This window comes from Crocodylus porosus, unplaced genomic scaffold (genome assembly GCF_001723895.1).
Source record: "Crocodylus porosus isolate Cpor-Errol unplaced genomic scaffold, CroPor_comp1, whole genome shotgun sequence".
Lineage (NCBI taxonomy): Eukaryota > Metazoa > Chordata > Crocodylia > Crocodylidae > Crocodylus > Crocodylus porosus.
In genome coordinates this window covers 4034172-4046522 of record NW_017728933.1, presented here as the reverse complement: position 1 = coordinate 4046522, position 12351 = coordinate 4034172, and the positions used below count along the sequence as shown (strand labels likewise).

At 61.3% G+C, this 12351-nt stretch overlaps 4 protein-coding genes across 6 annotated transcripts in view; 3 read left to right on the top strand and 1 right to left on the bottom strand.

Annotated features, from left to right (window-relative positions):
* The window catches only part of MAT2A (methionine adenosyltransferase 2A), a 13962-nt gene extending 11162 nt beyond the window's left edge, over window positions 1–2800 (top strand). The window contains exon 9 of the mRNA XM_019546014.1: window positions 2573–2800. Coding sequence (XP_019401559.1) covers window positions 2573–2576 — 4 coding nt within the window. The 3' untranslated portion in view covers window positions 2577–2800. The remainder of the gene's footprint in view (window positions 1–2572) is intronic.
* GGCX (gamma-glutamyl carboxylase) lies at window positions 340–8689 on the bottom strand. The gene is made up of 14 exons (XM_019546003.1): window positions 8212–8689; window positions 7262–7420; window positions 6745–6910; window positions 6182–6260; window positions 5584–5690; window positions 5094–5257; window positions 4692–4933; window positions 4068–4199; window positions 3684–3835; window positions 3435–3604; window positions 2124–2254; window positions 1889–2036; window positions 1601–1805; window positions 340–726 (listed from the first exon to the last, which is right to left on the bottom strand). Exons 1-14 carry the CDS (start codon window positions 8423–8425, stop codon window positions 588–590), a joined length of 2208 nt encoding a protein of 735 aa, XP_019401548.1. The 5' UTR covers window positions 8426–8689; the 3' UTR covers window positions 340–587.
* A 170-nt stretch (window positions 8690–8859) lies between these two features.
* VAMP8 (vesicle associated membrane protein 8) lies at window positions 8860–11296 on the top strand. Of its 3 annotated transcripts, none has more exons than XM_019546022.1 (3): window positions 8860–9185; window positions 9970–10118; window positions 10487–11296. In XM_019546022.1, exons 2-3 carry the CDS (start codon window positions 9978–9980, stop codon window positions 10628–10630), a joined length of 285 nt encoding a protein of 94 aa, XP_019401567.1. In that variant the 5' UTR covers window positions 8860–9185; window positions 9970–9977; the 3' UTR covers window positions 10631–11296. The 3 variants fall into 3 exon arrangements, with proteins under 3 accessions (XP_019401567.1, XP_019401566.1, XP_019401568.1); XM_019546021.1 differs by having other exon boundaries at window positions 8863–9185; window positions 9967–10118; XM_019546023.1 differs by lacking the exon at window positions 8860–9185 and adding an exon at window positions 9237–9359.
* Window positions 11297–11601: 305 nt separating this feature from the next.
* The window catches only part of VAMP5 (vesicle associated membrane protein 5), a 3053-nt gene continuing 2303 nt past the window's right edge, over window positions 11602–12351 (top strand). The window contains exon 1 of the mRNA XM_019546024.1: window positions 11602–11940. Coding sequence (XP_019401569.1) covers window positions 11938–11940 — 3 coding nt within the window. The 5' untranslated portion in view covers window positions 11602–11937. The remainder of the gene's footprint in view (window positions 11941–12351) is intronic.

Below are 12351 nucleotides of genomic sequence, written 5' to 3'. Positions count from 1 at the left end.
GCACCTTGATGTGCCTGAGGCAGATTGGCTGTGGCTGGCAGGGGTAGGGTCTGGTACTTGGTGTCAGCCAAGACTCCTGTTCTGGTGGGGTAAGGCAGCTTTGCTGGTCCCCACAGCTGTTCACCCAATGCCCAGGTAGGAATCGTGGTGTTGTTCCCCCACCCCCACCCCCACCCCACAAACCCTAACTGCAGGGAGTCTGCTGCTGTAGATGCTCTGTGTCCATTGGCCAAGTGACATGCTGTCCTAGATGCCCTCCTTCAGCTGCCCTCAGAGTAGAGAGCCAATGGGGAAACTGTCATGACTGGGCTCCACCCCAGAGACAGAGAGCATGGCACCAGGTTAGAAACAAAGGTTTATTGGAGAGGCTGAAAACCCCTTATAAAGTGATTAGTGGTCCCCCTGCAGTGAAGGGCAGGGGGAGGTTCTAGCACCCTCAGAAAGCTGACCCTTCCTCTGAGGCAGTCCTGGCACCCAGCCCCACCACAGCCTTCCCAAGACACTGAAAAGAACTCGGGTGTCTGGGCTGCCCCTGGCTGCATGGGCACAGTGTGAACCACTCCTTGGATGCCTGGGTTCCCTGTAGCTCACAGCTCACTGTGCTTGTGGGGCTGGGGCCGAGCACCAGGCTCCTGCATGTTGGCGTAGGCCACCTCCTGTGCCAGCTGCTCCAGCGGGGGGTGCCCCAATACCAGGTTCCTCACTGAGATCAGGGTCATCAACAGGCTGTTGGGGCACAGGTATGGAGATGGATTCCTCCCATGCCCAGGATGGGGGGGGGGGTGGCTACATTGGGGACACCTGTGGTGCAGCAAGGGGTGTGGCCAGCACCTGACAAGCCTGGTTAAGGAAGGGACTGGCCATGAGGATGGGGGTGTGACCCAGTGGGAGAAGCTGTAGCCTTGGGGGCAGGACTGCCTCCAGAGAAGGAGGGAGGGGGTGATAATACAGAGGCCTTATTGGGAGCTTAGTGTGATACGAGGAGCTATAAAAACTTGAGGGTGTGGCTGGAAGAGGAGACAGGACTTGATTCTGCATGGAAGTGTCTGTGGGAAGAGTTTAGGAGGGGAAGGGGCCTTAAAATGGGCATGCCTGCAAAAGAGTCGGGAGAGATGGCTTGTTGGGAAGAGCTATGCCCCTGGAGGCATAGCTACAGAAGGGATGGGGCATGGGCTGATTTGCATATGGGACTTGACTAAGGGAGATGGAAACTTAGGCAATGTGTAGGGGTGCCCCCCCCCAAAAGCAAGTGCTCTCAACTTAGGTGATGGGGGGGGGGGCAGGCAGAGCACTGATTTTTTCCCCCCCCCCCGCCCCCCAACTGCCATTGGCACTTCCAGGCTCAGCATCTGGCCCTAGGGGTACCCCTGCTGCCATGGCCACCTGCAGATGGTCCCCACTCAGCCTGCATCGCTGCCTGTGTGCAGTTGCTGTATGCATCCTCCCCCAGTTTCAGGAGGCATGCATCACTTATGGATGGGAAAGGGTGTGGCCCTGGGGGCATGGCTATGAAAGGGGCATAGCCTAGTTGGCACAAGGGCTGGATTAAGATGCAGTACAGTGGGAGGAACTGTGGCCCTGGGGGTGGGGCATGTCTCACCTGCGGCGGAAGAGGAAGTACTTGCGGGTGACAAATCGTACCAGGCGCTGGCCCAGGGGCTCAAGGCGCCGGCGCTGCAGCTCCTCCAGGCGGCGCTGCCGGTGCAGGAAGGTCCTGACCAGTGGGTCTGTGCCAGGTGCTACCTCCCCTTCCCCTTCGGTGCTGCTCAGGAGTGCCTGCAGCTCAGGTGGCAACGGCTCCACCTCTGAGGGCCAAAGCAGGATCAAGGGGTCAGGTAAGGGTTGCTGGTGCTGGGTAAGTACAGGTAGGCATGGTGCCCAGACTCACCAGAGCCGTTTTGCACACGGTCATGCAGTTCCTGCAGCCGGGTGAGGTTGCGCTCCAGGGCCACGTCTGTGGTGTTGATGTAGATGTACATGTAGCACGAGGGCTCTGAAGACACTGTGTGCACTTTGTGGTAGGCACCTGCTGGCAGCTAGGGGACACTAGCCAGGTAAGGGGGGGTGGTCCATAGGCTTACCCCACCACCCCTTTCCTGCCTCCCAGCCCCCCACAGCCTCACCTGGAGCTGGTCACCCTGGAAGAGTGTGTGGTTGCGGCCCTCGGCCACGATCTCCACAACTACTTCCCCCTGCAGCAGCTGTAGGCTTGTGTTGCCTAGGTCCTCACTCACAAAGTTCTCCAGGTGCAAGCCTTGGGGGTTGGAGGTAACAGGGTGGGTTAGGGAAAGTAGTGAAGGAAGTAGAAGGGGTAATGAAGTGGGTAGTTGGAATAAATAGAGGAGGTAGGAGGGATAATGGGACAGTAATAGAAGATAGCAAGGGTAATAGGGAATAATTGAGGGAGTAGGAGGGAGTCATGAAGTGGGTAGCAGGGGTAATAGAGGAGGTTGGAGGGGGTAGGGGGTAATACAGGTGTAAGAGTAAAAGTGGGTAGTAGCAGAAACCTATCACCACCACAAATAAAACAATGGCAGCCAATTAACCAACATCAAATCCTTTTGCTACCTACGTAACACAATTGCTGAGGACACTATCATTGACAAAGAAAAGACTGCGGCCAAGCTGGGGGGTGCTCAAAGTGTCTACAAAATGCCAAGTTTACACAACTGTTGTCCTCTGTCTTCTATACATGTTAACAGACCTGCCCCCTCCATCATTGCCATATCAAAAAACATAACTACCTGCAACAACACCACCTATGCAGTATAGCTGGTTTTAAATGGTCTGACAAAATCATTAACGGTGCTGTACTATGACTGGTGAAAGCTATGCTAGCACAAAAGCAAATGACCTGGGTCAGCCATGTCATACATACAGACAACAACCAAGTGTCTAACAGAGTTCTGTATAGTGAATCTAAAAGAGGAAGTAGGAAGGTTGGCCATCCCAAACTCCACTACACTGACTACAGTATGCAGCAGATACAGTCTACTGGGCTGGACTTAATGTCCTGGGCAGATGTGGCCTATGATAAGTGAGCTTAGTGCTCCACTATGAAGGAGCAACAGAATATCACTGCACCACCTTGGCTGACAGCAAGACACCAACTTGCCCTGGCACATCTGAACCCTACATATAAATGACCTTCCTTCTGTGTAGGAGTAATGAAGGAAGTAAGTAGTGGGGGCAATAGAGGGGGTTGGGGTATGGATTGTAGAGGTGAGGGGGGACCCACTGTCTCTAGATAACAACCTGGTACTATACCTGGCAGCTGAGAGGGGTCCAGTGCCAGCCATGGTATCCACCCCTGCCCCTCCTTGCCCAGGCTGGGCCCAGCCCTGTGACCCCTAGTGAGGTTGGGAGAAGCCCTGGGGTCAATCTGTGCCCAGCCCCAGCTATTACACAGCCACCCCAGGTTACCCCATGGCTACCTGGAAAGTCAGCAATGAAGACCACCTCAGTGTGGTTGTCCAGGGATCCCTCAATCTCCTGCAGCCGGGTGCGCCAGGGTGACAGATCCACAAGCAGTGGCTGCAGCCACGGCGTGGGCCGGAAAGGCGACCACTCAGCCCTCACGATGTCCACCTGTGGGTCAAAGAGGCTGGCAGGGCCAGGCAGGGGGGGTGTGAGTGAGGACCTTAAGCCTCAATGTCTGCCTTTTGCCCCCACCCTCTGCTCACCGCTGCTGAAAACGATCATTGATGGACACCCAAACATCAAAGTAGATGTGTGGCTGGGACACGTTGTAGGAGGCTAGGCGCTCACTGAGGCAGGTGGCGTACTGCTTCAGCATGTCAGCGTGGTCCTTCCAGCGGCGGCTCTGGGTAAATACCTGTCCCAGTGTTCGTGGGTAGTCATTAGGGACCAGAAGGAACACAGCTTAGTGGAGCAAGCAGGGTCCACATGCCAAGGGGCCTGGTGTCCTGGGATGGGGGTCACCATCCACCACCCAATTCTTGTCTCTCCACAGGCCTGGCTTCACCACTGTGCTCCCTGCCTCAGTTTCCCCAATGGAAAGGCTCGGTGGTCATTAGGGACCAGAGTGAACATGGGTTTGCACTTACCCCTGGCTTGAGGTAACCGACCTCGCCTGTGAGGCCATCACGGTAGGTGATTTTCACATGCTGATGGGAGCGGGAGTGAACCATCATGTCCCACGAGTAGCCATACAGCCCATTGGTCCAGTTGTTATAGCCCTGGGGGGGAGCAGAGGGCAGGGTCAGCAAGGGAGTTGGGCTTGGGGTAACTCCACCCCTAAGCTCTCCACTCTGCAGGGGACATTTGGCAGGGGGGCAACCATGCTGCCCTCCATTAGGCAATCCCATAGCAGTACCCACAATCCTTTACTCTGCACTGCCAGACCTGCCTCCCTGTACTACCCACACCCCTTTGCTGCACGACTTTGAATCACAAGCCCCTGGCTGTGTTACAGAGGAAGAGAGAAAAAGGGGTGCCTGTGCCTTTAAGGTAGACAATGCCACCAGGCTATATAAGCCTGGCACCAGGAAGCCTTGGACAGAGGTGTCCTAGCAGGAGAAGAGAGAGGAACTGCTGGTGATCAAGCTGAACTAGGGCTAGGGGCAGGGTCTGGGAGAAGTTGGCTGTAGGGGTCAGACTCTGGCATTTCCCAGCATGCCTTGTTCCAGGCCCCCCAGCCCCATTTCCCAGCATGCCTTGCAGTGCCTCACCTGGGTGATGAAGTGGGAGTAGGGCAGGAATAGCTGCTCCAGCACGTAAAGCAGAGTGAAGGCAGCCCCAAGGTGCTGTCGCAACCTCAGCCCCCGGCTCTGATTCTGGGGGCTGGGTTCCGGGGACTCCAGGGAGGGCAAGGCCCAGCGCAGGCAAATGGGCACCCTGGCAGCCAGGCAGCGTGGCCAGGCTGGGTGGCAGAACAGTGGACTGGCAGCCATCATCACATAGGGGAACATGCCTGCCAGGACAGGAGTGGGGGGGGTGGTCAGTCAGATGCTTGGGTTCCACGCTACTGGGCCTAGGGGGCTTGAAGGGGGAAGTGGGTTAGCAGCCAGAACGGGAGCAGGACGTGAAGGATTTGAGGGGGACAGATGCCTGGGTCTCCTGCCTGTGCTCACCGATGCTGAAGAGCTGGGAGTTCATGCAGTGGAAATAAGTGACAAAGATGAGGGCCACAGGCCGGGTGACATCAAAGAAGAGCAGGAAGCCGGCTGACAGATCCAGGACCAGGCCCCCGCCATGCACCACCAGCAGGCTTGTCATCTCCTCTGACAGCACCAGCCTGAGGGGCGGGAAGAGGGCTGAGGGACCCCCTCAAAATGCCCCTGATCTCCCCCAACTCCCCTGCTACCTGCAGCCCCCAACTCTGGAGTCATTTGTCAGGACATCATCCTGTTTCCGTGAGGAACCCTCCCACCCCCAGCTTGGACTGGGGAAACCCCTGAGCCCCTCCCACCTCCTGACATCGAATCCACTTCCAGAGCGGGTACCTAGGAGGCAAATGGCAGTCCCTGGTGCCAAAGGCAGAACTGCAGGGCAGGGAGGCTGGAAAAGGCTGGGCCCAGAGTGACCCTAAACCCTGGGATTTGCCCCTCCTTCCCCACTCACCGGAAGGGGCTGAAGAGCCAATGGCGAGCCAGAGAACCCATGGAATAGCCGCCCACCCAATCAGCATCCAGCTTCTTGATGCCCGCAATGAAATAGACAATGAAGATCTGCAGGGGAGGTGATGGGTAAGTATTGGCAGGAGCTAGGGAAACTGAGGCAGGCAGGTGGGCCCTGAAGAGGGGAGCACCTGCCAGGAGGGGGCCCCTGAAGGGGTGGAAACTGAAACAGGAGAGCGGTGGAGGGATGGAATCCAGCTGTCTTGGCTTTGGGCACCCCCTCAACTAGCCCCAACCCATCAGACCCCCCACCTCCCACAGGTGTGCGAGGAAGGGAACCCAAGTGTCCTGGTTCTCAGGCCTCCTCCTCTAACCCAGTCTTCTCCCGGAACAAGGGAAGAACCCAAGCATCCAACAGCCACAGCCCTGCTCTGCCAGACCCAGGGCTGGTGGGTCTCAAAGGCAGGCAAACCTGAAGTAGGGGTGCCCAGAAGCATAGAACCCAGGCTCTGAGCACCCCATTTGCCCAGCCCCAACCCATTGGAGTCCATGCCCCAGAGATGGAACCCAGGTGTCTGGCATGCCCCTGGGACCCCCACTACCTGTGCCCGCAGCAGTGTGTAGTTCCACAGGGGCACTGGGGTGTTGCGCTTCTGGGGGTTTAGGAGCCCATCAATGGACCTGGGGGTGGTGGGGGCACAGTCTTTCCAAGAGGGAAAGAACCCAGGTTTCCGGGCTCCTAGCCTCCTGCTATAACCAGCAAGCCCTGATTCTGTCCCAGAGCTGGGAGAGAACCCAGGCTTCCAGCACCACCACCCCTTCCTCCCCCACACTAGCCCTCCTAGGAGGGAACCCAGGAGTCCTGTTGGTGAAGGCAGTGGGGGTGGAGCCTGGGTAGGCCCTGTTCCCTGCAGCCCCACCCACCATGGGGCCCCACCCACATCTGGCCACACCCCCAGGCTCCTCCTCCTCCATCATCTGCCCCTTTGCCTGCTCCTTCCCCAACAGGCCTGTACCCTGCTCCCTCCATGCACACAAGGCCTGTGCCTTTGGCAATGCCTCCACCCCCCCCAGGGGCCACATCCCCAGCTGCTCCTTCTTGAATGCTCCTGCCCCCATTGACCCAGCTCCCTAGAAGCCCCGCCCCAGCCCAGCCCAGCCCTACCAGCAGCGTTGGGCGCTCAGCAGGCTGAGCTGGAAGGCCAGCAGGCCATAGAGGTAGGAGTGGTTGTTCCAGGTGGTCTTGTCCAGCAGGAAGACATACCAGTAGGGCAGCAAGAAGAGCAGGCAGCTCAGGCGGTAGGCGCAACCCAGCATCACACCCAGGGCGCCTGTGGGCACATAGTTCCAGGACCCCAGCACTGGCACAGCACCTCGGCTCAGTGGGCGGGGTGGGAAACCCAAGTGTCCGGGCTCTCAGGCCCCGCTAGACCCCCGCTTCCCTCCCATGTCAAGTAAGGAGCCCAGGCATCCTGCCTCTACAGTGCCTGGGAGGAAAGTCCTGGCTGCCAAACCCCTTGTGCAGCAGGACTGGCAGGAGGAGAAACTGAGACAGGGACAGAACTTGGGCATCCTGGCTGCCTCCCTCCCCCAGGGCCCAGGTTTTGGAGGTGGGGGTTGTTTCCTGCCCCTGGGGGCTCTTGGCCCCAGCCCTGCCCCCTGTCTGAGCCCTGCCCCCTCACCCAGGAGCATGAGCAGGTAGAGCAGGTACATCCAGTCAAGGGGCAGGGGAACCAGGCTGTCGAAGAGAGGGAAGCGGCAGACCTCCAGTCCATCCAGGTACTTGTGGTCCAGATAGCCCAGCCCCCGCTCTTGTGGAATGTCCAGTGCCATCAACAGCCCTGGTGGGAAGAGGGGGCACACGGGTCAGGGGAGTGGGAGAGCTCGGGGCTGCCCCCCACCATGGCTCCATCCCCAGCTGGGGGACAGGGATGAGGGTGAGGAAACTGAGGCAGGGCAGGAGTGGGGCTGGAGGTAGGGAAATTGGGGCCTAGGTGTGCCAGGGGCAGGGCTAAATGTGGGGAAACTGAGGCAGGTAGAGTGGGGGGGGCAGTGCTGGAGCTGGGAGGCAGGGTGGGTGCCTAGATGCCTGGGATCTGGGAGAAGGAGGGGCAGCTGGGTGGGCGCTATCATTCCCCTCACCCAAGGCCAGGTCAAAGGTCATCCCTCCCCTGCTGATAAGTGTTGCAACAGGGCTCCTCCCCTGCAACTGGACAACACCAGGGGGAGGAGGTTAGGAAAAACCCAGGAGTCCCCTGCCCCAGCCTGCAACCCCTGTCAGGCCCAAGGGGGAGGGGCCAGGACTTCTGGGTTCTCTGCCTCAGTTTCCCTGAAGGGAGCTGCCCAAAGAGTGATGCTGTACATGCCCAGCACTGCAACCAGGCATGTACAGCATGGGATGGTACAGCATGGGATGGCAGGAGAGGAATGCATATGTCCCATATCTGGCCCCCAGACTTCTGGGTCTCCAGCAGGCCTCATGTCTCAGTTTCCCTGCTGAGGGGGGCTGCCCACATGTCCAGCAGTGCAGCCCAGGCCTACGGGGGCCACGATGGGACAGAGACCCACCCCACAGTCTGGCCCTGGACTCCCGGGTCCCTGTCTGCCTGCCCCGCCTCAGTTTTCCACGCACCGAAGAGGAAGCGGAAGGCAGCCAGGGAGGCTGGGTCCGTGGGCCGGTTGAGGAGGCAGACGAGGCGGGTCCAGCTGCTCAGCTCCCACCAGTCGAAGCCCAGCAGGCGCCGGGTGCGGCTCGGCCCGTCCTGGGGGGATCCCGCCGGCGCCTCAACCCCCGGGCCTGACAGGGGCCCGGCACGCGAGCTCCGGCGGGGGGGCGGCTCCTGCATCAGGACAGCTGCGGGGCGGGAGGTCAGGGTGGGGTCGCTGCCCCTCACTCTCGACACGTAGTCTCCGCCCCCCGCAACCCCCGCCCTGGAACCCCTCGGGATCAGCGCCGGGGCTCCCCAGGCAGCGCCAAGGGAGGGAAAGAAGCCCGACCCCAACCTCCGTCACGTGACTCCACAGAACCCAGGCGTCCGAGGGCCCCAGGCGGGGAACCGAACCGGATACCTGGAGGGCATTCCATGGCCGAGTGACGTTGCCAGGCCCCGCCCCTCCCCCGTTACTGAGACACCGCGCCCCGCCCCCTTCCCTCAGCTCCGCTCCGCCGCAGACACGTCACCAACGGCGGTCGCCAAACACGGCGGCGTCAGGTGTCGCAAGAACGGGGCTGGCGCTTTCCGGCGGCACCTGGAAACCCTCATCCCTTCCCCAGGCAGCCTTCTGCGCATGTCCAATGAGGGCGGGGGGGCGCTCCCTGGCGGCGCCGCGAGGCCTGCAGAGCCCCGCAAGGGGAAAGCTCGGCAGCGGGGGGCAGTGGTTAGAGCGGGGCGGAGCCCGGACGCCTGGGTTCTCTCCTGCCAGTGCCCCTCACTCCTGGCTTGCCCCCCCGATGTCCCTCACTCCCGCCCCGGTGCTCGGCGCTGTAGAGCTTTAAACCGCGAGGGAGGTGCCGGCACCTGCCGGGGCGGGGCTGGGCGGGAGCAGGAAGCTCGCAGCTCGCCCCGAGCTCCGGCACCAGGAAGCGGCGGGACCCCAGCGGGGTCGGTGAGCGGGGGCTGGGCCAGGGGATGGGGACCCAGGTGTCCGAGCCGCTCGGAGTTGGGGGGAGAACCCGGGCGCCCCCCCATGACTACCGCCCCCCGTGAGCTCCCAGATCTGTGGAGGGACCCAGGCGTCCGAGCTCCCCCCCCACCCAAAAGGGAAGTCCGAGGCTCAACGGCCCCACCGCAAGTGGGATGTGGCAGTTGCCCGGTGCTCTCGCTCCCGACCTGCAGCTCCCCTCCCGGCCCGGCGCCCGGCTCCCTGCCTGATGCCCCTCGCTCCAGGACCTGCTGGGACATGGCCTCGCCCCGGGCTGGACGGTGGTGGCAGGACACCTGGGTTCTTCCCGCCCCGTGACTTTCCAGCCTCAGTTTCCCCTGTGCGGGGGGAGGGGGGTGGATTACAGCCCAGACCCTGCCTGCGGGGGGGTGGGCAGTGGAGCCCGGAACCAAGGCTGAGTAGCAAGGGGGGCCTGCTTCTGATCTCCATGGGAACAGCCCTCCTCAGCTCTGTGGGCAGCGAGGTCCTGGTGGTTAGATCCCCGGATGCCAGGGTTTCCTCCCCAGCCCTGTGGCAGTGAGCTCATAGTGGTTAGAGGTAAGTGGCACCTGGATGCCTGGGTTCTTTCCCCAGCCCAGCAGGCAGCAGTGCCCTAGTGATCAAGAGTCCCAGGGTGGCAAGACTCTGCTGCCTCAGTCCTGTCCCCCAGCATCTAGAGCAGGGCCGGGGGGGGATTGGAGGTCCCCCTTCTCCCGGTGTGAGTTAACCCTTGGTGCCCATGTGGCAGGTGACAGGATGGCATCAGACCATGTGCGGGACCTGCAGAGTGAGGTGGAGGGTGTCAAGAGCATCATGACGCAGAACGTAGAGCGGATCCTGGCCCGCGGTGAGAACCTGGACCACCTGCGCAACAAGACTGAGGACCTTGAGGCCACCGTGAGTCCAGAGGGGTCTGGGGGGTCTCAGTGCCACAACCGCCTCTCAGCTCCCAGCCTCCACAGAAGCCCCCGGTCCCACCCTGGGAGCAGTTGCAAGCTTTAGCCACAGCCCGGCTAGGGGAGCTGCTGGGCAGGGGACTTGTACCCATATCCTGTGACGGGATATTGGGGGCTGTGGGCATCTTGGGGATCCTAGGAGACTATGGGTCCCCTGGGGGGGCTCTACATACAGGGCAGATGCTACAGGCCCAGAATATGCTGAGAGGCTTTAACTCTGAAGCCCAGTGATGGCAGCTCACAGACAGCTACTCCACCCCCCAGTCAGATCTCCCCCCACGAGTCCCTAACTCCCTGTGCACCCCACAGTCGGAGCACTTCAAGACAACATCGCAGAAGGTGGCACGCAAGTACTGGTGGAAGAACATCAAGACCATGGTTATCATCAGCCTCATCGTTGCCATCATCCTCATCCTCATCATCCTCTTTGCTACTGGCGTCATCCCCACCTAGGCCCCCCCAGGCCCCACCCCTGGGCTGGGAGGGATATTGGGGGCTGAAATACCCTCCCCCCCCAACTGGGTCAAGTGGGTGGCAGGAATTGGTGGGGGAGGTACTGGGGGGTGGGAATTGCCCCAGCTTGGGGGTTTTGGGGGTCTGGAATTGCTCCTCCATGGCTTAGAGGAGGGATGGGGGTAGAAGTGCCCCAGCCTTGGGGTATTGGGGTTCTGGAATTGCCGTAGCCCTGCGGGAGGGGCAATGTGGGGCTGAACTACCCCCAAATTGGGGCAATTGGGAAACTAGAATTGCCCCTTCCTTGCTTAGTGGGTATTGAAGGGCTAGAATTGCCCCAGCCTTGGCATACTGGGGTGGAATTGCCCCCTCCTGGCTGAGGGGGGGAATTGGGATTTGAAATTTGGGGGGGTATTGTGGGTTGGGGTTCCCAGGCTGGTAGGGGGGTGGAGAAATTCACTCTGTGCCTTTTTAATAAGGGAGGGGACAGGCTCTGCTTGGGGTCCCCTCTGTCCTTGGGAATTTATTAAGTGCAGGGGGGGAGGGGGTCCTGTTACCCCAGACCCCTCCCCCAATCTGCCTGAGGGGGGGCTTGCTAGGGATGTGGGGGTATTTTATATGCCACTGTATTTATATGCCCCCAGCCAATAAACCAGTGGAGTCAAAGGCTGTGTCTGCTGTGTCCCTATGGGTGGGGAAACTGAGGCAGGGGCAGTAAACCCAGGTTTGGGGATAAAAGCTCTGCTACCAGGGCTCCTGGCAGCGCTGGTGCAGGGCCCTGCCAGGCAGTCAGGGCAGACAATGGGCGCAGTGTCTGGGATTCCCCCCTCCTCCCCCAGCAGCTGGCTTTGGGTCACAGGATGCGGAGGGAGGGGGGCAGCGCTGGCAAGGGCTCTTGGTGCCAGCTGTGGTGGAAACCCCCGCCAGCATCCTGCGCTAGCACCACCCTGCACAGCGCCTGCCATCTTTAGGTGCCTGACTCGACACGCACAGTCAAGGCCTCAGTAGAGCCCAGGCCTGGGGTAGATGGCGCGTGCCGCTCCCTCAGGACTGCGCCCTGGCGCCTGGCTCCTGGCCCCGACGCTCCGCGGTCCAGAGTTAACAGCGCGGGTCCAGCCCTGCGGCTGCCCCGGGGCGTTGTTAGGATCCGGTGTAAACGCGGGGGCGGGGCAGAACCAGGCTCCGCCCCGTTCTGTCTCGCGGGCGGGGCACGGCGGCCCCGGGGTTACTCCGGAGCCAGTCCGGGTGCAGGAGGCAGGGCGGGGGCACTCCTGCGCCCGGAGCCTGCGGGGGACCGCGCCGGGAGCATGGTGAGCCGGCCGGGCCGGGGGCCGGGAGGTTGGGCGGGGGCCGGGGCTCGGCGCTGCTTTTAGTTTCGATCCGCCGGAAGCGGCGGCGCCCGGAGCGAGGCCGGGCGGGGGCGCTCCGGCGGGGCCCTGTGCCCCTCAGCACCCCTCCCCCGCCGGCAGGCCCCTGGAGGAATGCAGCTGGAGACTCGGCCGCCCCCTTGCCCCGGCCCTGGAGGTGTCTGCACTGGGAGTTTTAATCCGGATTCATCTTGGGGGGGGGGCCGGGAGCCGATACCTTGATACCCTCCACCCCCATGCCAGGTGCTTGGGCGGGGCTGGGGGGCAAAGAAGTGAGACCTGGTGATTCTGGGGGATGAGCATCTGCAGGGGTCTAATCTGGACTGGGGTCAGTCTGCAACTCAGTTTCACCAG